This window comes from Salvelinus fontinalis, chromosome 20 (genome assembly GCF_029448725.1).
Source record: "Salvelinus fontinalis isolate EN_2023a chromosome 20, ASM2944872v1, whole genome shotgun sequence".
Lineage (NCBI taxonomy): Eukaryota > Metazoa > Chordata > Actinopteri > Salmoniformes > Salmonidae > Salvelinus > Salvelinus fontinalis.
The window spans coordinates 27,149,767-27,177,158 of NC_074684.1; the positions used below are offsets into that span (position 1 = coordinate 27,149,767).

General features: G+C 41.6%; 1 protein-coding gene across 2 annotated transcripts in view; it reads left to right on the forward strand.

Annotated features, from left to right (window-relative positions):
* Window positions 1-27,392, forward strand: part of cfap61 (cilia and flagella associated protein 61) — a 43,623-nt gene that overhangs the window by 11,179 nt on the left and 5,052 nt on the right. For both annotated transcript variants that reach the window (XM_055873032.1, XM_055873033.1), the window contains 6 exons: window positions 3,578-3,705; window positions 6,008-6,100; window positions 6,286-6,454; window positions 6,666-6,840; window positions 25,724-26,031; window positions 26,291-26,618. In XM_055873032.1, coding sequence (XP_055729007.1) covers window positions 3,578-3,705; window positions 6,008-6,100; window positions 6,286-6,454; window positions 6,666-6,840; window positions 25,724-26,031; window positions 26,291-26,618 — 1,201 coding nt within the window. The remainder of the gene's footprint in view (window positions 1-3,577; window positions 3,706-6,007; window positions 6,101-6,285; window positions 6,455-6,665; window positions 6,841-25,723; window positions 26,032-26,290; window positions 26,619-27,392) is intronic.

The following is a 27,392-nucleotide window of genomic DNA, read 5'->3' on the forward strand; positions in this document are numbered from 1 at the left end:
ATCGTGTTGTTTGGTTAGCTGGAGTATTTCAGGTGATTATTATTTAGGGGGTTCGTTACAAAGCAGAATAAAGATGTAATTAACTGAACGGAGAATGTTCTTGCACTTTAATTACATAGGTTTGATTACATTTGGTCATTTTCACATGAAGTCAGAGTTTGAACTTATATGTGTTCTTTTAAGAACAGAGCAGGCACTACTGAGAATAGCATAAATATTACTTGAAGGTTAATTCCAACTGCAGGTTTCCCCTTCCTTTGGAGGTATGCTGCCATTTTCAATCCAACGGGGAACCAATGTAACTAATTATGAGTCTCTAGGACCAATTAGCACACTAAAATCACAGTTTGATTATTGGTGAGGAGATAGAAAATTCTGTGGATAACACAATGTTCTCTGCGTTCATTCTGACTCTATACCTTGCATTGAATGCTCTGACATTTGGACATTTATTTTCAATAGGGCCAGTACTCATAATAAAATAGTTAGTATTTAAGTAGGAGCATTGGCACTTATTACGTTTCACTCAGCGTTTCCAGTGGAACATCAAACTTTAAGACATTTCCATATTTTTTGTAAAAATGCTGCTAAAATAATATTATGATTTTTTTTTTTTACTGAAAACTGGTACTCTCTTTTCTGTAGTTAAGTGCTCTGATAAATGCCAGTCTCTGGCTTTTAGGCCATTGGGTTGGATAGCAATAATTATGTTTGTCATCTACAGTACCAGTCAAAAGTTTGGACACACCTACTCATTCAAAGGTTTTTCTTTAGTTTTACTATATTCTACATTGCAGAATAAAGTGAAGACATCAAAACTATGAAATAACACATGTAGTAACCAAAAAAGTGTTAAATAAATCAAAATATATTTTATGTTTTAGATTCTTCAAAGTAGCCACCCATTGCCTTGATGACAGCTTTTCACACTCTTGGCATTCTCTCAATCAGCTTCACCTGGAGTTCCCACATATGCTGAGCACTTGTTGGCTGCTTTTCCTTCGCTCTGCGGTCCAACTCATCCCAAACCATCTCAATTGGGTTGAGGTCGGGTGATTGTGGAGGCCAAGTCATCTGATGCAGCACTCCATCACTCTCCTTCTTGGTAAAATAGCACTTACACAGCCTGGAGGTGTGTTGGGTCATTGTCCTGTTGAAAAACAAATGATAGTCCCGCTAAGAGAGAACCAGATGGGATGGCATATTGCTGCAGAATGCAGTGGTAGCCATGCTAGTTAAGTGCAGCAAAGCACCCCCACACCTCCTCCTCCATGCTTCATGGAGGGAACCAAACATGCGGAGATCATCCATTCACCTACTCTGCGTCTCTCAAAGACATGACGGTTTTAACCAAAAATCTCAAATTTGGACTCATCAGACCAAAGGACAGATTTCCACCGGTCTAATGTCCATTGCTCGTGTTTCTTGGCCCAAGCAAGTCTCTTCTTATTATTGGTGTCCTTTAGTAGTGGTTTCTTTGCAGCAATTCGCCACGAAGGCCTGATTCACACAGTCTCCTCTGAACAAATCAAATCAAATGTATTTATATAGCCCTTCATACATCAGCTGATATATCAAAGTGCTTTACAGAAACCCAGCCTAAAACCCCAAACAGCAAGCAATGCAGGTGTAGAAGCACGGTGGCTAGGAAAAACTCCCTAGAAAGGCCAAAACCTTGGAAGAAACCTAGAGGGGAACCAGGCTATGAGGGGTGGCCAGTCCTCTTCTGGCTGTGCCGGGTGGAGATTATAACAGAACATGGCCAAGATGTTCAAATGTTCATAAATGACCAGCATGGTCAAATAGTAATAATCACAGTAGTTGTCGAGGGCGCAACAAGTCAGCTCCTCAGGAGTAAATGTCAGTTGGCTTTTCATAGCCGATCATTGAGAGTATCTCTACCGCTCCTGCTGTCTCAAGAGACTTGAAAACAGCAGGTCTGGGACAGGTAGCACGTCCGGTGAACAGGTCAGGGTTCCATAGCCGCAGGCAGAACAGTTGAAACTGGAGCAGCAGCACGGCCAGGTGGACTGGGGACAGCAAGGAGTCATCATGCCAGGTAGTCCTGAGGCATGGTCCTAGGGCTCAGGTCCTCCGAGAGAGAGAAAGAAAGAAAGAGAGAATTAGAGAGCATACTTAAATTCACACAGGACACCGGATAAAACAGGAGAAATACTCCAGATATAACAGACTGATCCTAGCCCCCCGACACAAACTACTGCAGCATCAATACTGGAGGCTGAGACAGGAGGGGTCAGGAGACACTGTAGCCCCATCTGATGATACCCCCGGACAGGGCCAAACAGGCAGGATATAACCCCACCCACTTTGCCAAAGCACAGCCCCCACACCACTAGAGGGATATCTTCAACCACCAACTTACCATCCTGAGACAAGGCCGAGTATAGCCCACAAAGATCTCCGCCACGTCACAACCCAAGGGGGGGCGCCAACCCAGACAGGAAGACCACGTCAGCGACTCAACCCACTCAAGTGACGCACCCATCCTAGGGACAGTTGATGTTGAGATGTGTCTGTTACTTGAACTCAATGAAGCATTTATTTGGGCTGCAATTTCTGAGGCTCGTAACTCTAATGAACTTATCCTCTGCAGCAGAGGTAACTCTGCGTCTTCCTTTCCTGTGGCGGTCTTCATGAGAACCAGTTTCATCAAAGCACTTGAGGGTTTTTGCGACTGCACTTGAAGAAACGTTCAAAGTTCTTCAAATTTTCCGCATTGACTGACCTTCATGTCTTAAAGTAATGATGGACTGTTGTTTCTTGTTGCTTATTTAAACTGTTCTTGCCATAATATGGACTTGGTCTTTTACCAAATAGGGCTATTTTCTGCATACCACCCCTACCTTGTCACAACACAACTGATTGACTCAAATGCATTAAGAAGGAAAGAAATTCCACAAATTAACTTTTAACAAAGCACACCTGTTAATTGAAATGCATTCCAGGTGACTACCTCATGAAGAGTGTGTAAAGCTGTCATCAAGGCAAAGGGTGACTACTTAATCTTAAATATAAAATATATTTTGATTTCTTTAACACTTTTTTGGTTACTACATGTGTTATTTCATGGTTATGATGTCTTCACTATTATTCTACAATGTAGAAAATAGTCAAAATAAAGAAAAACCTTTGAGTAGGTGTGTCCAAAAATTTTGACTGGTACTGCGAGGACAGACACTGGGAGACGAGAAGCAAGTACAGGGAGTGTACATTTAATGACTAACGGACAAGAAACAAACCTCGGACAGTGTCTGGAGGGGTAACACAATGACATTAATGCTGACCCGGGGAACAAACTGAGGAACAGACAGATATAGAGGGAGCAATCAACAAAGTGAAGGAGTCCAGGTGAGTCCAATGAAGCGCTGATGCGCGTAATGCTGATGACAGGTGTGCATAATGATGGGCAGACTGGTGCCCTTGAGAGCCAAAGAGGGGGAGCGGGAGCAGGCGTGACAGGTACTGTATATTGGTTAGATTGCTGGAGAACTCTTCTGAAGTAATCAAATGGATGAATCTGTGACTTTTACACACGCTGTCTCTCTCTTCTCCTCAGGTCTCGTATGCTCTCAACCACATCAACCGAAAACTAACCATGGAACCAAAAGTCACCATCAATGCCAGGATCGTGGTAGTGGGGGCATCAGACACTGGCTTAGCATTTCTGGAGGTGCTTGCTTTCTGGTAATGAGAAATTGTATACATGGCATTCATAAATTGCATTTAGAATTGTGTATATTAGAGGAAGCTCAATGACATCCTCCTCTAGATGATTGTAATTAGTGGGAGTGAATGGTAGGTATTAGAGCACCAGTGTGTGCAGCTTTAGCAGCGGTGATTAGTAGAAATATGAGTATACCCACCCAGAGCAACATGTGTGAATGCATAACCATCCCTTCTCCCACCAAGGCAATCTTACAGCCAGCTTAGTATTGGCCTGAATTTATGGTTACCTTCAAACAAACACCAATACCACACCTTTTGTTATTACAGTATGTTTTGCATAGGTTAAAAAAGCTTATTTATGACTATCTACACATGCGGTGTGCAGATTCTTGCTTAAGTCTTGATGTTTATTTGATTTAATGAATGAGTCATTATATCTGTAGGCTTGGATGAAAGCCTGCAAACACGACAACCCTCCTTGACCATGAGTAAAAACACTTGTCTAAAGTGTATGTCAACACCATTCACTTTAAGAATGACTTTTCTCCTGAATTCGCCTTTTATTCCAGGCATCCAATATCTGGAAATGTCGCCAGACTTTTGGTTGGCTAGAAAGAGGAGGCGCTGCTAAAATGTTTTTATTCATTCCGTCTTTGAGATGAACTGTTCCTCCAAACAATATGGCGTCTAGGTTCTGCTCATTCGCCGCCAGCCGATAACTGCCAAGCAACCGGGTCATTGTGTGTGGATGTGAAAGCAGCGCGGAGGGAGGGAGCGTGCATAACTCAGTGAGGGGGTTGGCAGGCAGGGGCGGCGGGGCGTTGGGCACACAGCTGCCTGGGGCTGGCATTCAGGAGGGCCCGGAGCTGGCCCTTTAATTAGACACTCCACTGTTCTCCTGTCAGGGATCTTCTGCAGCGATCTGTGTTTGCTGTCACTAATGACTTGACTAATGAGGCAGTTAGTGTCCACTAAACTAATGGTGAGGCGGTGCTAGCAGTGGGCCGGCTGAGTGATGGGTCAGCTTGGGCCCTGCTGGGCCCCCTTATCAGGCCAACTCAAACGGCTGGCCTCCAGCTTTCCATCCTCCTCCATCCAGCCCACCCCCACTCCTCCACTCCTCAGTGGGACAGGGTCAGATCAGGGGGAGCAGGGCAGACAGATAAAGAGCTGGTGGGGTGGCTCGGCCTCTCTGCCTGGTGGTCAGTGGTGTGGGGGGAGTGGAGCATCGGGGTCACAGCGGTTGTCTGTCAGCGCCTGATAACAGACAGACAGAAAGCCAGGAGGTCACGTCCAGAACGCAATAAGAGGCCTTAATGCCTCAGTGCTGGGCGTTAAACCCACCTTCTGGCTCAGATTAACACGGAAATTTGGATTAAAATGAGCTCTGATTATTCTCTGTTCACCAGAAAACACACTGGATTAGGCTGCCGTTTTTAACAAAGACTGTAGTTTAGTTAGTTTCTCTATACAGCAAGCCAAGTGTTAAAATCTATCAACATTAAAGGGTTGTAATAACTATTGTGTGTTGAAAGAACAAGTTTGTGTTGCCGTAAGAGGTATTTGTTCACTTCCTACACACATTTGTGACTTAGAGGCAGTGCATTCATTAGCCAAAATCAATCACTTTCCCTCCCAGAGAGAGGCAGCAGACTTGCAGGCGATCTAAAGCTTGACATGACATGGCTCAGCTCAGTGTACATCTCCTTTTCACACAACACCATTGAGGCTTTCTCTGTTGTATCACCAATAGGGATAATGTCCATTTGGCACAGAACAAAGGAGGACATTTACATCACAAGAGACCTTTTACACTCCTGATAGTAAACGCATAAGAGGAACACTACAGACTGGGGACAAAACCAGACAAAACAAAAGGAAGGGCTTTTACTATGAGGTTTAGAAAATAAAGGATTTTTAATGCATACCGATGTAGATGAAATGCAATAGGGGTATTAGATGGAACCATTCAGCTGCATCTGCGCCCCCTCACTCAGCTCTCATAGAATAACAGAACACTGCAGACAGAGAGAGCCTGTGCTCATTTCTCTGTGATGTCCTCTATTCTTCCTGGAACCCATGTACTATATGTTAGGTATTAGATTTTCCCCACTACTAGAAAATGGAACAGGAACGCTGAAAGATAATTATTGGCGAAATACAATGTTTTGATCATCAGGTCAAAAGCATCTGTGTTTAGGTAGGATGAGGTCATCATTTCTGAGAAAATAAACGTGCTCCTATTCTGCACTGCACAGTAGCTGCACTCATGAGTCAGTGTTATCTTCCCAGTAAACACTATGTTCCTTTCCTTCTCCAGCCCACACCTGAGGTTCAATAACATGACTCTGATCTCCACGCATGGCTTCCCAGGCTACTACACCAATGAAAAGATGAGATTCTTGTCCACGAGGTGAGACACCTGCAGCTTCTCTTGTTGTCATTTGTCCTACGTGGTGGACTGTAGTCATCAATGGAAAACTCATTAATGCTTGTGCATTATTTAATCTTTCGCGTTCGAGGATGTCTTTCAACGGGCTCCATAATACGCTAGGATACAAAAATGTTTACCTTTGTGCCCCTGTCCGCTGCCCACAGTCATAGCTCCAGCGACAGGGACCATGCCCAGATGTCTCTACGTTCCTGGATCAACGTGGTGACAGGCAAGATGGTGGGCATCGACAGGGCAGCCAAGCATGTACTGGTGTCTGGGGGCAGGAAAGTGCCTTATGATCATCTCATCCTCTGTACAGGCCAGCAGTACCAGGTTGGAGGGACATCCTGCATATAAAATTATAATTAGTAGTAGTATATGTATAATATGTTTTATGTCATAGTGTTGGGGGAATTAAAGCACAATTTCTATAGTGTCATTTATTTTATTTTGTCACAATAGTCATTCATAATCACATTATTCTGTATTGATGTTGTAAAACCTGAATGATTGCTGTGAGGATTTCTGGGTTCGTCCCTGCTAGGTTCCCTGTCCCACTGGTGTGGATGGCAGTCTTCTTCCACCCAAAAGCCAGCTCCCAGCCCAGCCCCGCCGTAGATACACCGGGCCCGTCCCATCCAACCTCTTCACCCTCAACGACCACCACGACTGTGTGACCGCTTACCAGTGGCTGCTCAACAACTTTGTGGAGCTGAAGGGTATGTATGTGGCCTGGATACCAATCTGTTTCCGCCATCATGCCACTCCTTGCCACTCCTTTTCATGCCAAGCAAAATGTGAGGATTGACACATACTGGCTGCTAACCAGGTGAGTATGTACACTGAGTGTACAAAACATTATGCTCTTTCCATGGCAGACTGACCAGGTGAATCCAGGTGAAAGCTAGGATCCCTTATTAATGTCACCTGTTAAATCCACTTCAATCAGTGTAGATGAAGGGGAGGAGACAGGTTAAAGAAGGATTTTTAAGCATTGAGACAATTAAGAAAAGGATTGTGTATGTGGGCCATCAGAGCGTGAATGGGCGAGACAAAAGATTGAAGTGCCTTTGAACAGGTATGGTAGGAGGTGCCAGGTGCACCAATTTGTGTCAAGAACTGCAACACTGCTGAGTTTTTCACGCTCAACAGTTTCCCGTGTGTATCAAGAATGGGCCACCACAGACTTTCGGTGACGCAATTTAGGAAATGGCTGCCAGATTTTTCGTACTGCACATCGGTTGGGTATTTCCCCCAAATTTCCCCCAAATTCAAGTATTTACTCTATTATAGTATTATAGTAACTTATGCTACAATAGAAAAGGGGGAAGCAGGAAAAGGTTGTGGAGCTACAACGATAGTCCGTAACAAGGTAGAAGAAACTAAAATTGTCGACGAAACAGAGATGGCTAATGCTAGCACAAACGAGCTAGCAGCAGCAAAATATCCCTCTTTCCGTGAGGTGATAAAGGAGGAATTCCACTTTCGAGAGGAACTCCGAGAAGATGTACGAAAATAACTACATGAATTCGAGAAGGACATTAACCAGAAACTTGAAGAAAACAAAGAAGAACATCACGAGAACATCATCAAGATCGACGAGGCGAGTAGGAGGGGGTAGGACGTAGACGGCGGACGTAAAGGTAAAGTAAAGGTAATGGCGGACTGAACGAAGTTATGTAGAGCACCTCAAGATAAAACATAATATTCGAAATATCTGCTAAATAGACTAAAATATTAGCACTACATAATCTGGTGAGTGATAAACCTTCAATATGGATAATAACACAAAACAAATCCTAAGACTAGAGACATTTATCGACAAATATTACGAACACAGACAACAACCAAACATGACGGAGAATAAAACAGGGGAACCGTTTACAAAACGCAAGCGAGATTCTTCGACAGATACTGACGATTTAATATTCTCACCACCGGGAATGGTAAAGGTCGAAACTGATCTGTTAAAATCAATAAATGACAAACTGGGTTTACTTGAATTACTTAGTAAGGATATAAAAGAGTTAAAGGCAAGCCTAGAGATGAGTGATGAAAAAGCTGCGACATTGGAGAAGGAAACACACGCGCTAAAAGGGACAGTCAATAAGATTCAAACCGAAATGAATGGAATTAAAAAAGAGAACATCGTTCTGAAGGAAGCCTTACTGGAGATTCAAACTAGATCCATGAGAGAGAATTTGGTACTTACAGGTATCCAAGAAAAAGAAGGAGAAGTTCCTGAATCTATAGTTAGAGAGTTCCTCCGTACAGCGCTTCAGATTCCATGCGAAGTTGTCGACAAAATCCAACTTGAACGTGTTCACCGCTTCGGACAGAGAGGGCAGAGGTACGAACGCCCAATCGTTGCAAAATTTGCTTCATTTAAAGATAAAATAATGGTTAAAAGCCTAGGTAAAAGACTTGCTGGGACCAAAATTGGCATGAATGATCAGTTTCCGAAAGAAATTGCAGAACGGCGCAAAGTTCTGTATCCAATTTTCAAAGAAAACAGATTAAAAGCGAAACGAGTAGCTCTCGTCGTTGATAAACTATATATTGATAACCAGTTGTTCAGAGACACAAAGACTACTCCATGGTTATTTTAAAATTTACAAAATTCTCATAGACGAGGAAAATAAACACAATTCAAGCCTGGTTACTGATTGTAACAATACAACAAAAAATATAGCTTTTTTATAAATCTTCACATATAACTAATTGAACACACAAGCACTAATTCAACATAGTGAAGATAAAAACTAAGTAAACAGAAGGCACAGTATGTGTGGATGGTATGGTTTGTGTTTATTTTATTTTTTATCTTATTTGTTATGTTTGGAAAGTTGAGTGAGTGAGTAATGAAATGGTTGCATATCCCAGAGCCAATGTATTGCTGTGAGCCGGGTATGAGAGGGCTTTCAATGTTGTTCAGATGATGGATATACTTTTATAATGAATTATACGTCTTATTTATTTATTGTCCTATCATGGAAAACTACATTTTTTTTATCTTAATAAATTATATCTAATTATTATCCTATTTTAATGGTACTGTCTATGGCCCTATACCCTAGACACCCACCTGAATGACCCAGATATTAAGGAGAAGTCCCTAACTGTTTTATGTGCTCGCTGTAAGCGGTCTATATGCAGCTAAAATGAGGTCAGAGACCAAGAGCAGCACTGCCCCCTCAAGATTCTGAGCCTGCTTGGCAGGGTTGGTCCTGCAAAGCCAAAGCCCCCTAAAGGGAGAGGAAAATATACAAGGAATTTCTCAAAGCTGCTAATGAGAACCTTGACGACCTTGTACCTAGCCGGTGGGGATTCCGGTGGGGTACCCCCACCCAGGCAGTGGCAGTGCTGGCAACACTAGCTGCAGTAACCCATGGGGAGGGGGTCACACTCGGACATTCAGAGAGGGGGTATATTATTGTGGCCCTGGTGGCACAGAATCAAGGTCGGACTGCATGGAGATGCGTGGGGACATGGTCATGACTGGTGGCCGTATCGTGGGTGTTTTTTTCAGGAATAGGGTGTACATTTGACGGCCATTATCTAGGATATGACAATGGTAAATAAATTTCAATTTTTGCTTATTTTTTTGCGCGGTCTTGCAGGCCTTCTCATGCAGCTGCAACTGCAATGGCATTTGGAAATCATGACCCATCTTGAGTTGGGCTCTGGGATGGTGCAACTGTTGAGAAAGTGAGCTTATGGTTGTGTGGGGGTAAGGGCTGAGTGTGTATGTGTGTATCCCACAACTGTTGCGAAAGAAGAAGTAAAAGATGTAAGGTACAATAGAGGATGATCCACAGCTATATATAATACAAATCGAGGTGACGGCAATGGAAATGCATATGGCAATTGATTTACTTCAATTCGGTAAATGGAACTGTATGCTCTTTTCAAAGAATGGATCCCAGTCGGTTCAGGGCTATGGGATACAGTGGGTCGAGGGTGGTCTGCCGGGCATTGGGATGACAAGCCATCTCGAGATGAGGCCTTTTAGCGGGTGGAATAGTAGGGACCAATTGGAGGTTTACTTAGTAGAAATGCAAATATCATGGTACAACTATATAGACACTCAATCATTATGTTACGTTTTAATAGTACGTTTACAAAAATATATTCTGATTAAAAGAATGAAAGGTGTGTCTCATGGTAAGTGGTGAAATAAGTATAGCCAGTTACAATTGTAATGGCTTAGCAGATAATAAGAAAAGACGATCAGTATTTACCTGGCTAAAAGAGAAGGATTATAATATTTATTGTTTACAGGAAACCCATTCAACAGTTTTAGATGAAGTTTTGTGGAAAAAGAACTGGGTGGGCAAAATATATTTCTCCCATGGGCAAAGAAATTCAAAAGGGGTGATGATCTTAATTAACAATAATTTTGATCCAAATGTGCAAATTGTCCAAACAGATCCTCAAGGTAGATGGATTATTTTAAATATGTTATTGGACAATAAACAAATATGGCTTGTTAACCTATACGGTCCGAATAATGATGATCCAAGCTTCTTTGAAAATATATATAAGAACTTATCAACTCTACAAGCAACACTAGACTCTATTATTATAATGGGAGATTTTAATACGGTCTTAAATAGCTCTATAGACCGGAAAGGAAATCACACTACAAATTATCACCCTCAGGCACTTAAGGAAATCATGAATGTCATGGATATATTGGAATTAGTGGATATATGGAGACTTAAATACCCTGATTTAGTGAGATATACATGGCGGAGGCTGAATCAAGCTAGTCGTCTTGACTACTTTCTTATTCCATTCTCTCTGGCACCAAAAGTTAAAAAAGTGTTGATAGGGGATAGAATGCGGTCGGATCATCACATAATTGGCATATATATTTCTCTTACAGAATTTCCACGTGGGCGAGGATATTGGAAATTTAATCAAAGTCTACTAGATGATAAATTGTTTAGAACTAGGACAGAAGATTTTATAACTGACTTTTTCAGACATAACATAGGTACAGCAGATCCCCTTATTGTATGGGACACTTTTAAGTGTGCCTTTAGAGGCCATGCAATTCAGTACTCATCTATAAAACAAAAGCAATTTAGATCAAAATAGTCCATATTAACAAAGGAAATTGAAGGACTAACAGTACAGTTAGATAGCAATAAAAACGGTACCATAGAGGCACAGAATAATTTAGAGGAAAAACAAAAAGAAATGGAGGAACTTATTCAAGAAAGATCCAGTGTAATATATTATAAAAATAAAGCGAACTGGATGGAATATGGGGAAAAATGCACCAAATTCTTTTTCAATCTTCAATATAGAAATGCTACCAAAAAAAATGTATTAAAACTTGTGACAAATGATGGAGTCACGCATGATTCACCAAATTATATTTTGAAAGAGGAAGTAAAGTACTTTAAGAATATGTTTTCGTTTCAGGCTCCTCCATCTCCACTAACTGAAACTAATTGTATGGATTTTTTTCCTATTAATAATGTAAAATTAACATCTGAACAGAAAGACTCATGTGAAGGCCAAATTACAGAGGAGGAACTGCTTGTTGCAATTGGGGCCTTTAAAGATGGGAAAACTCCAGGGCTGGATGGCATACCAGTGGAAGTATACAAAACGTTTTTTGATATACTCAAAGGACCATTATTAACTTGTTTTAACCACTCCTATATAAATGGTAGATTATCAGACACACAACAAGAAGGTCTGATATCGTTATTACTGAAACAGGACCCAAGTGGTATATATAAAGATCCAGTCCAATTAAAAAATTGGAGACCTCTTACACTTCAGTGTTGTGATGCAAAAATCCTAGCAAAATGCTTGGCGCATAGAATAAAAAAAGTTTTGTCAGATATTATTCATCCTAATCAGACAGGTTTTTTACATGGACGATACATTGGAGATAATATAAGGCAAGTACTGGAAACAATAGAACACTATGAGATATCGGGGACACCAGGCCTGGTTTTCATAGCTGATTTTGAAAAGGCTTTTGATAAAGTACGACTGGAGTTTATATATAAATGCCTAGAATATTTCAATTTTGGGGAATCTCTTATAAAATGGGTTAAAATTATGTATAGTAACCCTAGGTGTAAAATAGTAAATAATGGCTACATCTCAGAAAGTTTTAAACTATCTAGAGGAGTAAAACAAGGTTGTCCACTATCGGCATATCTATTTATTATTGCCATCGAAATGTTAGCTGTTAAAATTAGATCAAACATTAATATTAAAGGATTAGAAATCCATGGCTTAAAAACTAAGGTGTCATTGTACGCTGATGATTCATGTTTTCTTTTAAAACCACAACTAGAGTCTCTCCAGGGCCTCATAGAGGATCTAGATACCTTTGCTATCCTCTCTGGATTAAAACCAAATTATGATAAATGTACCATATTACGTATTGGATCACTAAAAAATACACATTTTATATTGCCATGTAGTTTACCAATTAAATGGTCTGACGGAGATGTGGACATACTCGGTATAAAAATCCCAAAAGAAAGAAATGATCTCACTCCAATAAATTTTTATAGAAAGTTAGCAAAAATAGATAAGATCTTGCTACCATGGAAAGGAAAATACCTGCTTATGGTGGAAAAATCACCCTAATTAACTCTTTAGTCATATCACAGTTTACCTATTTGCTTATGGTTTTGCCTACACCTAGTGACCTGTTTTTTAAATTATATGAACAAAAAATATTCAATTTTATTTGGAACGGCAAGCCAGATAAAATTAAAAGGGCCTATTTATATAACGAATATGAATTCGGAGGGCAGAAATTATTAAATATTAAAGCATTAGACCTCTCACTAAAGGCATCGGTCATACAAAAGTTATACTTAAATCCAAACTGGTTCTCTAGTAAACTGGTACGAATGTCTCATCCTATGTTCAAGAAGGGCCTTTTTGCCTTTATTCAGATTACACCTGCTCATTTTCGGTTGTTTGAAAAGGAAATGATCTCCAAAATATCCTTATTCTTTAAACAAGCCTTAGAAAGTTGGTTGCAATTTCAGTTTAATCCACCTGAAAGGACGGAACAAATAGTACAACAAATATTGTGGTTAAATTCAAATATAATAATTGATAAAAAAAATGTATTTATCGAAGAAATGTTTAAAAAAGGTATAATTTTTGTGAATGATATCATAAATAGGACTGGTGGAGTTATGTCACACATGCAGCTAACACAGACATATGGAAAAGTCTGCTCTACCCAAAATTACAACCAATTAATTGCAGCATTACCACAAAAATGGAAGAGGCAAGTAGAAGGGGAAAAAAGTAAGGAACTTGTATGTCGGCCCTGTATTAAAGAACAAAAATGGTTAAAGAAAAGTGTGATAAATAAAAACATATACCAATTTCATTTAAGGACCAAAAAACTAACAGCTGTGCCATACAAATTGCAAAATAGTTGGGAAGAGATTTTCGATGTACCCATTCCATGGCACATGGTTTATGAATTGATACGCAAAACAACGCCGGATTCAAAACTTCGAATTTTTCAATATAAATTACTGTACAAAATTCTTGCAACTAATAGAATGTTATATATATGGGGTATACAATCTTCCCAGCTCTGCAGATTCTGTTGTGAGGAGGCAGAGTCATTAGATCATTTATTTTGGTATTGTCCATATGTAGCTCGTTTTTGGTCACAGGTCCAGGAATGGCTGAAGAATTGCAACATTTGCCTAAAACTAACGCTACAGATAGCAATACTGGGGGATTTGAAAAGCCATAGTCAATCAATCAATAATATAATAATTATTTTGGCAAAGATGTTTATTTTTAATTTACAATCTGTAGAAGCTATGAGAATAGGAAGGTTCAGGTCTTTTGTGAAGCATCACAGCACAGTTGAGAAATGTATGGCAAATAGAAATCCGAAATGGATGATGTTGGAAGATAGATGGGAGGGGTGGGACTAATAACAAGATAAACAATATAGGGCATACGGGATCTGTGAAATGTGTATAGGTGCGGAGCTTTTGTGAAATAGCACAGTTACAAGTGGAAATAAAATTGGATGGACAACAGAAATAGAGGAAGGACTAAGAACAAATAAGAGAGAACTATTGTAAAGTGGACTGTGTCTGTAAGATAGGTATAAGATGTAGAAATTGAAGGTAAAAGCAGAAGTGTTTATAAGTTTACTCCAATTGGGGGATTGGTGGTAGGGTCGCGGGGAATAATAATAAAGGCATATTCTTTAAAAAAGTATGTATGTCTATATAGGTATGTGTATGTATATATGTGTATATGTATGCATACGTATATGGATATATATATTTACCCAAAAAATATGGGGGAATGGAAATGATGCAGACAATTACATTGGAAGCAACATTCTTTCCGCAATACTAAGCTGATCCACCCCCCAAAAAAGAAAAAAAGAAAAAAAAAAAAAAAAAAAAGAAGAACATCACCGCATATCTACAAGAATGGGGGATGCAGAACAGCACATTGGGGAAACGGATACATAGAACACTGCGATAAAGGACACGCTTGTACAGTCTTTGAAAAGCCAGCACGCACTACAGGCAAAAGTGACAGAACTCAAAGGTGTTTCACGTCGTATTAACATGAAACTTTATTCTGTGGTCGAGGGAACAGAAAAATACTCAATGCCCAAATTCGTGGAGGGTGTATTCAAATAAATACTTGAAGACGAAACTGACTTGGGAATTGAGAGAGCACACCGAGCTCTTGCCTCAAAACCCCTCAGTGGGGACCTACCAAGATCCATAGTTGTGCACTTCCTACAATTCTTAGTCAAAGAGAAAGTCCTCCGTGCAGCCTGGAAAAAGCCTGTTAACTTCCAAAGCCAACAAGTGTTCTTTGATCATGACTATGCGGGAGAGATGCTGAAAATAAGGAAGGAATACTCCCCTATAAAGAAGGTACTAAAAGAGAAAGAGATTCGTTTCCAAACAACATTCCCAGCAAAGATGTGAGTATTTCTAGATAACAACCCGGTTTCATAATAGCATGCAGGCTGCTGAAGACCTGAAGTCGAGGGGCGTCCCAGTGGAGTATACCATCAGGAGACAGGCGTCTTCATTGGCTGAAAGACTCGTGGTCGGCGGGCAGAGTCGCGGAGAAAGAGGGAAGTCACCTTGGCGAGAGGACGTTCACATTCGAGAGAGACTCAGGCATTTCCAACAAAGATAGAAACTAACTAATCGAATTTTACAGACTTAGTAGTCACAGCGAGATGTTAGACTTATTGGACCGTTATGGTTGACATTGCAAGAGGTAAAACAGCTCCCATATTTTCCCCCACTGCTTTGTAAGGGTGAGAACCCTAAAGTATGTGGCCTACATGGACACATTACGTATGGTCACGTTATTAACAGATCTATTAGCTAATGTTATCCTGGCCGTGTGGTGCCAGGACAACAACCTCTCCCTCAACGTGATCAAGACAAAGGAGATGATTGTGGACTACAGGAAAAGGAGAACCGAGCACGCCCCCATTCTCATCGAAGGGGCTGTAGTGGAGCAGGTTTAGAGCTTCCTTGGTGTCCACATCACCAACAAACTAACATGGTCAAAGCACACCAAGACAGTCGTGAAGAGGGCACGACAAAACCTATTCCCCCTCAGGAGACTGAAAAGATTTGCCATGGGTCCTCAGATCCTCAAAAGGTTGTACAGCTGCACCATTGAGAACATCCTGACTGGTTGCATCACTGCCTGGTATGGCAACTGCTCGGCCTCCGACCGCAAGGCACGACAGAGAGTAGTGCGTACGATCCAGTACAGTACAGTACATCTAAGCTTCCTGCCATCCAGGACCTCAATACCAGGCGTTGTCAGAGGAAAGCCCTAGAAATTGTCAAAGACTCCAGCCACCCTAGTCATAGACTGTTCTCTCTGCTACCACACGGCAAGCGGTACCGGAATGCCAAGTGTAGGTCCAAGAGGCTTCTAAACAGCTTCTACCCCCAAGCCATAAGACTCCTGAACATCTAATCCAATGGCTATCCAGATTATTTTAATTTCCCCCCCTCTTTTACACCGCTGCTACTCTCTGTTATTATCTATGCATAGTCACTTTAATAACTCTACCTACATGTACATATTACCTCAATTACCTCGACTAACCAGTGCCCCCGCACATTGACTCTGTACTGGTACACCCTGTATATAGTCTCGCTATTGTTATTTTACTGCTGCTCTTTATTTACGTGTTACTTTTATTTCTTATTCGTATTCATATTTTTTAAACATTGTTGGTTAGGGGCTTGTAAGTAAGCATTTCACTGTTGTATTCGGCGCATGTGACTAATAAAATTTGATTTGATTTGATGACACTGACAACGAGGTGACAGAAGGACATATTGTATCATGGGGAGGATTCAATGAATGGACTGCATATGGTTGATGGCTTATATAGGCTATTCTAGGATATAAGATATGGAACAGACTGTTACTGTTCCATTATTTATCCTCTGTTACTATACACTTCTACTTTGCTCTTGTAATTATCCAATGTGTCTAGGCGACAAAAAGGCGGCATTTTTATTTGGTTCCAACAGGTTTTGTTTCAGACTGCATCACGCATTTTGATACTTGAGCAAGGGGCTTTCCAGCGGTCAGGTTCATCCCCTCAAACTCCAGAGGCAATGGACAATCCTCTGACATGGGAGTCCTTAAAGCAAAGTCTCTTCCCACTTTGGTTTACTTTTCTATTGTTCTTGATTTTTCATTCTTTTTTAGGTTCATGTTAAGCAGGCTGTTATGGTACACAGGTTTGGGGGTTTATATTGATGCATCATCTGGATTTAAGGTCATAAGTCTCATTGTTAACAGACTGGGGAGTGCCATCAAGAGAAGTAAGGTAATAGCAAAGATGAAACGGGAGAGAGTTGACATATTATTCTGACAGGAAACTTATTTATCCCATCCTGAACATGAGAAACTCGAGAAAATAGGCTATAGGGATAGCTTTTTCTCTTATAAAACGGGTAGATGGGGTGTTGCAATTTTTATCCCAAATTCAGTAAATGTTTTGTTTATGTCATAAATAAAAGACAAGGAGGGTAGATTTATCCTTGTTAAATGTAAACTGGATCGCAAGGAAGTTACATTATTGAATGTACATTATACGTGCCCCTGGGGAGTGACATCGTCTTCTTTAGGAAGGAAACCTCTGGCACTCTTATCTGTGGAGGGGATTTTAACATGATTTCAAACTCAAAATTGGACAGCACAAATCAAAATAGGTAAAAAAAAAAATTTAAAAAAAAAATATTTCACCTTTATTTAACCAGGTAGGCTAGTTGAGAACAAGTTCTCATTTGCAACTGCGACCTGGCCAAGATAAAGCATAGCAGTGTGAACAGACAACAACACAGAGTTACACATGGAGTAAACAATAAACAAGTCAATAACATGGTAGAAAAAAGAGAATCTATATACAATGTGTGCAAAAGGCATGAGGTAGGCAATAAATCGAGTAATTACAATAAGTCTGGTTGCTAAAAATATCAATTGGATATTACAGGAATGATGTACTGCACAACTTCCATATGTCAGGAAGGGAATATACTTTTTACTTTTTCATGTACAGAGCAGATAGGCACAAGTCTAAAGATGTAGGATCGGGCAGATGTAGGATCATAATGGAGTTAACCTTAATAGCAAACCAAGAAATACTCTATGGAGGCTTAATACAAGCAAGCTGAATGATCCAGCATTCAAGGAATCAATAAAGACAGAATTGAACGTCTATTTGGAGAATAATGATAACAGGGAAGTATCCCCTTCTACATTGTGGGATGCAGCTAAGGCGGTTATTAGAGCGAAGATCATATCCACATCATCTCTCAAGAGAAGATTCAAGCAAAGAAACTGCTGAAATTACAGGAAACTTTAGGAAGCTCAGAACAATCTCATAGTCAATACAAAGACCCTCTTAAATTACCAGAGATTCAACAAGTAAAACAGGAAATTGGCCAGATTTATAGTGAAGAAGTTGAGAAAAAGCTCAGGTTCCGCAAACAATGATATTATGAATGAGGCTCAAAGGCAACACAATTTCTAGCATGCAGACTCAGAAAACAATAAGCACATAATACAATTTGTGGGTGAAATACAGAATTTTTGGATGAAATACAAAATGCATTTGAATCATGCTATACAAATCTGTACAAGCAACCAGAGAAGGTAGATGCACAGACAATAGTATTATTATTTTTTTTACTTCCTTCAGAAATAACTACTGAAGAAATGAATAATGCAATGTCTAATCTAAAAGTTAACAAGTCTCCAGGCTCTGATGGCTTCCCTTCGGAATGGTTCAAAGCCTTCAGAGAACAACTAACACCTCTACTTCAGGCCTGTTTTAACTGGACTCTGCGGGAGGGGGATCTACCACCACTGGAGAGAAGCCATAATATCTGTAATTCCAAAAGAGGGTAACGATAAGCAGGAATGCAGTTCCTATAGACCTATCACAATTTTTAACATGGATTATAAACTGTATGCATCATTAACAGCCAAAAGAATAGAGGACATAATCCCAAAATTGATTGATGGGGATTAAACTGGGTTCATACGGAATAGACAGACAACATAAGGAGAATATTACATGTCATGGACCACGTCAGTCAGGAGAAGATAAGTGCTATATTAATCAGACAAGTGCTATATTAATCAGTCTAGATGCAGAAAAAGCATTTGATTCAGTGGGATGGGATTATCTATTCCAAGTTATGTATAGATTTGGTTTCAACCAAGAAGTGATACACTGCGCCAAAACACTATTCATGTCCGACTGCCAGAATAAAGATTAATGGACATTTGTCACTAATTATAATTTTAGAATGTGAGGCAAGACAAGGCTGTAATCTTTCACCCAGGCTCTTCTCCTTGTACATCGAGCCATTAGCCCAGGCAATTAGACAGGACCCATATTTAGAGGGAGTAACAGTAAGAGGCAGTGGACATAAGATTTGCATGTATGCTGATGATGTTCTCTTGTTCCTTAAAGACCCAGATTAAAGTGTACCTAGATTGATGGATGTTTTACAAACATCTGGAAGATATTCAGGGTGTGTGCTTACGTACATAAGACCCAAGCCCTAGTATATAATCATACCCCACAGGAAGCACTGAAGAGCAGGTATAACTTCCAGTGGACCTCTTCATCCATTAAATATCTTGAAGTAAACCTACCAAAAGATACACCCAAACTTTATGACATGAATTACGTTCCCATCAACAACAAAAATATATGATGACCTGAACAGGTGGAATTCACTTCCTTTGGATCTTAGTAGTTTGATCGAAACAATCAAAATGAACATCCTGCCAAGGTGACTGTATTTGTTCCAATCACTGCCCAATCAAATCCCACCTAAACAGTTTAAGGAATGGAACAAACGGATATCAAGATTTGATTTGATTTACGACTCAATTAAGCTCTACTAACTTGAGGTATGGGAAAGAATTCTGTTGGAAGGATGTTATCCGTTTCTTCACCACACCTAAACTGAAATCAAAACAGACTATTGGAGAGAATGTGGGCAATCAAGTGCGGATCACACTCATATATTTTGGTCCTGCCCTGCTGTTTAATCCTACTGTGGAGAAATAAGAAAAAAATGAAGTGGTTTTGACATAGAACAAGCATTCATCAAACATCAAAAACATTCTGTATTTAGGTGAAATACCTGATAACTTACACAATAGAGAAAAGTATCTCTTGAAGGTCCTACTGGCAGCCAGGAAAAAGGCTATCACTAGGAAATGGCTACAAAAAGACCCCGTGACCCAATGGGTAGACATTGTTAAAGAAATACACTATATGGAGCGTATGACCTTTAAGAACACATGAAGAGAGAGGCCAGGAATACTGGGAAAAATGGGTTTCGTACATTGTCTAATTCAAAGATGATGTTACTGTTGTACGCGTGATGTATACTGTACCTGCCAGACTGTTTTTTGTTTAAATGTTCTTCAATAAAAAAGATAGTATAAAAATATATATAATGGTCCACCACCCAAAGGACATTCAGCCAACTTGCCACAACGGCATCCGTGTGGAGCGCTTACGACACCTTGTAGAGTCCATCCACCGATGAATTGAGGCTGTTCTGAGGGCGACACCTTGTAGAGTCCATCCACCGATGAATTGAGGCTGTTCTGAGGGCGACACCTTGTAGAGTCCATCCACCGATGAATTGAGGCTGTTCTGAGGGCGACACCTTGTAGAGTCCATCCACCGATGAATTGAGGCTGTTCTGAGGGCGACACCTTGTAGAGTCCATCCACCGATGAATTGAGGCTGTTCTGAGGGCGACACCTTGTAGAGTCCATCCACCGATGAATTGAGGCTGTTCTGAGGGCGACACCTTGTAGAGTCCATCCACCGATGAATTGAGGCTGTTCTGAGGGCGACACCTTGTAGAGTCCATCCACCGATGAATTGAGGCTGTTCTGAGGGCGACACCTTGTAGAGTCCATCCACCGATGAATTGAGGCTGTTCTGAGGGCGACACCTTGTAGAGTCCATCCACCGATGAATTGAGGCTGTTCTGAGGGCGACACCTTGTAGAGTCCATCCACCGATGAATTGAGGCTGTTCTGAGGGCGACACCTTGTAGAGTCCATCCACCGATGAATTGAGGCTGTTCTGAGGGCGACACCTTGTAGAGTCCATCCACCGATGAATTGAGGCTGTTCTGAGGGCGACACCTTGTAGAGTCCATCCACCGATGAATTGAGGCTGTTCTGAGGGCGACACCTTGTAGAGTCCATCCACCGATGAATTGAGGCTGTTCTGAGGGCGACACCTTGTAGAGTCCATCCACCGATGAATTGAGGCTGTTCTGAGGGCGACACCTTGTAGAGTCCATCCACCGATGAATTGAGGCTGTTCTGAGGGCGACACCTTGTAGAGTCCATCCACCGATGAATTGAGGCTGTTCTGAGGGCGACACCTTGTAGAGTCCATCCACCGATGAATTGAGGCTGTTCTGAGGGCGACACCTTGTAGAGTCCATCCACCGATGAATTGAGGCTGTTCTGAGGGCAAAAGGGGGTGCAACTCAATATTAGGAAGGTGTTCTTAATGTTTGGTATACTACTGTATGTAGGAAGTGCTAAAAGCATGATAGCGCACTTACATTCATTTCCACGGATGTAACATTATTCAAAAGTCTATGAATAATTAGGGTCTAATTAGTGAGAGGGGGAAATCTTTAATCTCTCTCAACCAGGTCTGCCTCTTCCATCTCCCTCCATTTACAGGGTGATACTAATTTCTGAGAGGCTAGCTCCCTAATGGTACCCTATTCCCTATATAGGGCCCTGGTCAAAAGTAGTGCGCTATAAAGGGAATAGGGTGCTATTTGGAATGTAAGGTTTTCTGCTGATGAAAAGACTGATGTGCTTAAGTAGAATTAATATTTTTCATCTGAAGAAATATGAGATGTGCAGTGATTCAGATCAAGCCTATTATATTAACTAATTAGGGGATCTGTTCATTATGGAGGAAATCATTACTAAATGCAAATTACTTCTACTATGAATCTAATGTAGACCCCAAAAAATATGTTGAAGACATATTGGTTCAAATCAAATATAATCAAATTGTATTCGTCACATGCGCCAAATACAACAGGTGTAGACCTTACAGTGAAATGCTTACTTACGAGCCCCTAACTGACAATGCAGCTTAACAAAAATACAGATGAGAATAAGAGATAAAAGTAACAAGTAATTAAAGAGCAGCAGTGAAATAACAATAGTGAGGCTATATACAGATGGGTACCGATACAGAGTCAATGTGCGGGGGCACCGGTTATTTGAGGTAGACTTGGCGCTCCAGTTCCGCTTGCCGTGCGGTAGCAGAGAGAACAGTCTATGACTAGGGTGGCTGGAGTCTTTGACAATTTTTAGGGCCTTCCTCTGACACCACCTCTTATAGAGGTCCTGGTTGGCAGGAAGCTTGGCCCCAGTGATGTACTGGGATGTTCGCACTACCCTCTGTAGTGCCTTGCGGTCAGAGGCCGAGCAGTTGCCATACCAGGCAATGATTTAACCAGTCAGGATGCTCTCGAGGGTGCAGCTGTAGAACCTTTTGAGGATCTGAGGACTCATGTTAAATCTTTTCAGTCTCCTGAGGGGGAATAGGTTTTGTCGTGCCCTCTTCACGACTGTCTTGGTGTGTTTGGACCATGTTAGTTTGTTGGTGATGTGGACACCAAGGAACTTGAATCTCTCAACCTGCTCCACTACAGCCCCGTCGATGAGAATGGGGGCGTGCTCGGTCCTCTTTTTACTGTAGTCCACAATCATCTCCTTTGTCTTGATCACATTGAGGGAGAGGTTGTTGTCCTGGCACCACACAGCCAGGTCTCTGACCTCCTCCCTATAGGCTGTCTCGTCGTTGTCGGTGATCAGGCCTACCACTGTTGTGTCATCGGCAAATGTTATGATGGTGTTGGAGTCGTGCCTGGCCGTGCAGTCATGAGTGAACAGGGAGTACAGGAGGGGACTGAGCACACACCCCTGAGGGGCCCCTGTGTTGAGGATCACATCGGCTGTGGAGAGAGTGATCACACATTCTTCCGGAACAGTTGGTGCTGTCATGCATGTTTCAGTGTTATTTGCCTCGAAGCGAGCATAGAAGTGGTTTAGCTTGTCTGGTAGACTCGTGTCACTGGGTAGCTCCCTGCTGTGCTTCCCTTTGTAGTCTGTAATGGTTTGCAAGCCCTGCCACATCCAACGAGTGTCAGAGCCGGTGTAGTACGATTCTATCTTAGTCCTGTATTGATGCTTTGCCTGTTTCATGGTTCGTCAGAGGGCATAGCGGGATTTCTTACAAGCTTCCGTGTTAGAGTCCCGCTCCTTGAAAGCGGCAGCTCTAGCCTTTAGGTCAGTGTGGATGCTGCCTGTAATCCATGGCTTTTGTTGGGGTATGTACGTACAGTCACTGTGGGGACGACGTCATCAATTGACTTATTGATGAAGCCAATGACTGATGTGGTGTACTCCTCAATGCCATTGGAGAAATCGCGGAAAATATTCCAGTCTGTGCTAGCAAAACAGTCCTGTAGCTTAGCATCTGCTTCCTCTGACCACTTTTTTATTGATCTAGTCACTGGTGCTAGAAACAGGAGGATAGAATTATGGTCAGATTTGCCAAATGGAGGGAGAGGGAGAGCTTTGTATGCGTCTCTGTGTGTAGAGTAAAGGTGGTCCAAAGTTATTTTTCCTCTGGTTGCACATTTAACATGCTGATAGAAATTTGGTAAAACAAATTTACGTTTCCCTGCATTAAAGTCCCCAGCTACTAGGAGCGCCGTCTCTGGGTAAGCATTTTCTTTTTGCTTATGGCGTAATGCAGCTCATTCAACGCAGTCTTAGCCTCTGACTCTGGTGGTATGTAAACAGCTACAAAGAATACAGATGAAAACTCTCTCAGTAGTGTGGTAGTTATTGTCACATATAGGGACAGATATAATACTATAGAGCAAAATCATGTGTACATCAGACCACAGGAGGAGAAGGCGACACTTAAGTGCATAGGACAGCTGGACATACTAATGTTAGAGGGACACATAGTCTACTAGTCCTAATAAGGGCAAACATACCGAAGAGCACACCAAGCTAAACATAAGTACGAAGGCCAAAGACATAGGCCCATAGGATAGATGGACATATATTATTTTTAGGACAAGAAGGGGTCCTGCCACCACCAAAAATAAATAGACCGTCGCCCCTTGTCTTACCAGATGCCACTGTTCTATCCTGCCGGTATATTGGCAGGATATGTTGATGTTGTCATCGTTCAGCCACGACTTCGTGAAGCATAGGATTTTACAGTTTAGAACAGTGGTAGTTTAATCTCCCGCGTAACTTGTTGATTTTATTGTCCAAAGATTGCACGTTTGCTAGCAGAATGGAGGGAAGTGGGGGTTTATTCGATCGCCTACGAATTCTCAGAAGGCAGCCCGACCTTCGCCCCCTCTTCCTCCGCCTCCTCTTCACGCAGATCACGGGGATCAGGGCCTGTTTCCGAGGAAGCAGTGTATCGTTCGCGTCGGCGTTGTCAGAGTCGTGAAAGAAAAAAGAGGATTCTGCTCGTCCGTGGTAAGTAATCACTGTCCTGATGTCTAGAAGTTATTTTTGGTCATAAGAGACAGTTGCGACAGCATTATGTACAAAATAAGTATAAAAAATAAGTTACAAACAACGCAAAAAAAACACAATCGGCTTGGGGTACTGTAACGGCAGTCTATTTCGTCCTCCTCATCGGACGAGGAGAAGCGAGAAGGATCGGAGGACCAATGTGCAGAGTGGTAAGTTTCCATGATATTTAATATACACGAAAACAATACACGATACAAAATAACAAACGAACTAACCGTAACAGTCCCGTGTGGCACAAACACTGACACAGGAAACAAACACCCACAAAACAAACGTGAAACCCCAGCTGCCTAAGTATGATTCTCAATCAGGGACAACGATTGACAGCTGCCTCTGATTGAGAATCATACCAGGCCGAACACAAAATCCCAACATAGAAAAACACACATAGACAACCCAGCCCAACTCACGCCCTGACCATACTAAATAAATACAAAACAAGGGAAATAAGGTCAGGAACGTGACAGGTACGTAAAACATCTGCCATCCTTTCTGGCGCCATCTTGTTCCTTATTCCTTTAATTTCAGCAAAATAATTATAGAAAAGAGGAATAATAATGATATACTTCATAGAAATATAAAAAGCGTTTAAAGTGTACTGGCAGCATTGTCCTCTGTAGTGGCACTGCTGTTGCTGTTCACTTCAGCACCATGGACAGAGACAGAAAGCAAAGCCCTGACTAACAGTGGGGTGCTTCATTGAACAGCTTTCCTTCTACATAAATGCATCAACTTCATGCTTGCAGTCCTTATAAATGATGATTACAAAATTTGGGATGATCTCTAGTTTTTCGACCAGAATGATGCTTACTTGAATACATACTACTATACAATTCTTCTCCTTTTATACCCCAAAAAAGATTAAAATACTTTTTTTATACAGGCTTTAGAAATTATTTTATTCAGGGACAATATCTACATTATTGTCTCCCAAATCAACTGGAATGCGGCAGCCATGGTTGTTCTTCCCATTTAGGATAATAAGCCCAAGGCTAGGGATGGCTAGATCGAGGAGAAAAGGGCCACTTCTGAAACCTGTGCATCAAAGGACACATTCACTGAGGCTAAACTAATTTAGATCCTCCTATTACCGTCAATATTAACATCAGTGAGTTTTCATCATCAGGAGAGGCTGAGCTGTAAGAATTCAGAGGTCCCTCAAATAGCTGCTCTCATCTCATCCCTCCTCCACAGCTTTTCACTGACAAAGAGAAGATTAGGCAGTCTTTGTGTGGTTGCCGTGCCCCCTTGTTGCCAAGTGACCCGACCTTCTCCATCCACATAGCATCTGAGTAATTTGAGAAGGCTGGCTGTAATACATTTCAACCAATCCTCTTGTGATTGTAAATTGCATCAAGCTCGCTATTCATTCAATCTGTTCTTTGTTGGAATGTCTTTTTTGTGGCACTACAGGTAATGCCATAGTGTACGGCAACACCATTGACGTGTACACCTGTGTGGAGACTCTGTTATGCCTGGATGTCCAAGGCTATCGCATCCACCTGGTCCATCTGCCCACCACGGAGGGCTCCAGCTGCAGCCCCAGCTCGTGCTTCAGCAACCCCACAGTGGAGAAGGCCATGAAGAAGGCCTTGGAGAAGAGTGGGGTCCATGTTCACCACAACTGCTTGCTGGCCCAGATGAATGACGGACAGAACCCTGAGCCAATCACCTCCTTGTCCTTCACCAGTGACAGTCAGCCTCTCCGGCTGGAGTGCTCTGTAAGTCCAAATCACCATCTCTGAGAGAAAAGAGGCGCTCTTACTAGGGTGCAGTAGCCTCATACTTGATTCAGTGAATTTGTAACAGGTCTCTAAAATGGAATGTATATCAGAGGTGTTGTGGGCTTCAATCATTTTTGGTCTCTCATTGTCCATTTTAATTGTGGATTTCATAATCTTATGAGCAGAGTAAAATAGTTGGTAGCAGGATCATTTAATGTAGTAAAACTGCCTAACCATCCTCGATTTCTCTCTGTAGGTGTTTATGAACCTCTCCTCCAAAGGTGTGGACTACGATGCCTTTAAGACCATCAACGACGCCTGTCTGGTGTACGACGGCCGACTGGTCATAGACACCACATTCCATACGAACGACTCCACCATCCGCGCAGCCGGGCCCCTCACCAAGTTTGCCCGGCGCTATCATGCAGACCAGTGGTCCCACTCCAGCTTCAACTCTAGGGAGGTGGGCCAGGAGCTGGCTGCTGCTCTGCTGCCCTTCTTCGACCCCACGCTGGAGCCGGCCGTCAACTCTCTAGCCGACCTGGACCGCCTCATCCCCATCTACACACAAGCCAAGATCCAAGGTCTGCTGCCGTCCAACACAGACATAGCCAGAGAAATGATCTTCATCCATGTGTTATAGTTAAGCAATAAGGCCTGAGGGGATGTGGAATATGGCCAGTATACCACGGCTAAGGGCTGTTCTTAATGACGACGCAGCGCGGAGTGCATGGATACAGCCTTTAGCCTTGGCATTCAGGGCACTAATCACCCAGTTTATAATACTGATTGAGTCATAATTCTAATTATAACTAATTCATTGTTGATTTATTCATTATTGATTTATTGTTGACTTATTAAAAACCCAAAGGTTCACACATTGTATGTCCTGTTATCCTGTCTGTTCAGGACAATGTACTCCATATCACATTTTTATGTAATGCTAAATTGTACCCTGGTAATGGAATCTCTGAGCTACTCGCTTCTTTCTCATTTTACAGTTTGATCATCAAACAACAATGAACCATAACAATGGCCGATTCTGTATTTGTTTAGTCACAGGGTAAACAAGGTCAGGTGAAGAGCTGTGCTCACAATACAACCACTTATTTTTGTCTGTTTCAAACAAATTGAAAAGCCTTGAACGTTTTTCCTAGTGGTAGAAATACCTCATCACCCGGCATTATTCTACAGCATTGTCTGTAGTAACTACTGTGGTAGTTATCCACACATATACAATTCTGTTCATTTGAAAATAAATATAGTACTGTAACTATTTATTGCTCATCAAGTTACCATGTGTTTTTATAAATATTACACTAATTAGGTATTTCAAAGCATCCCACGGATGGAAACAT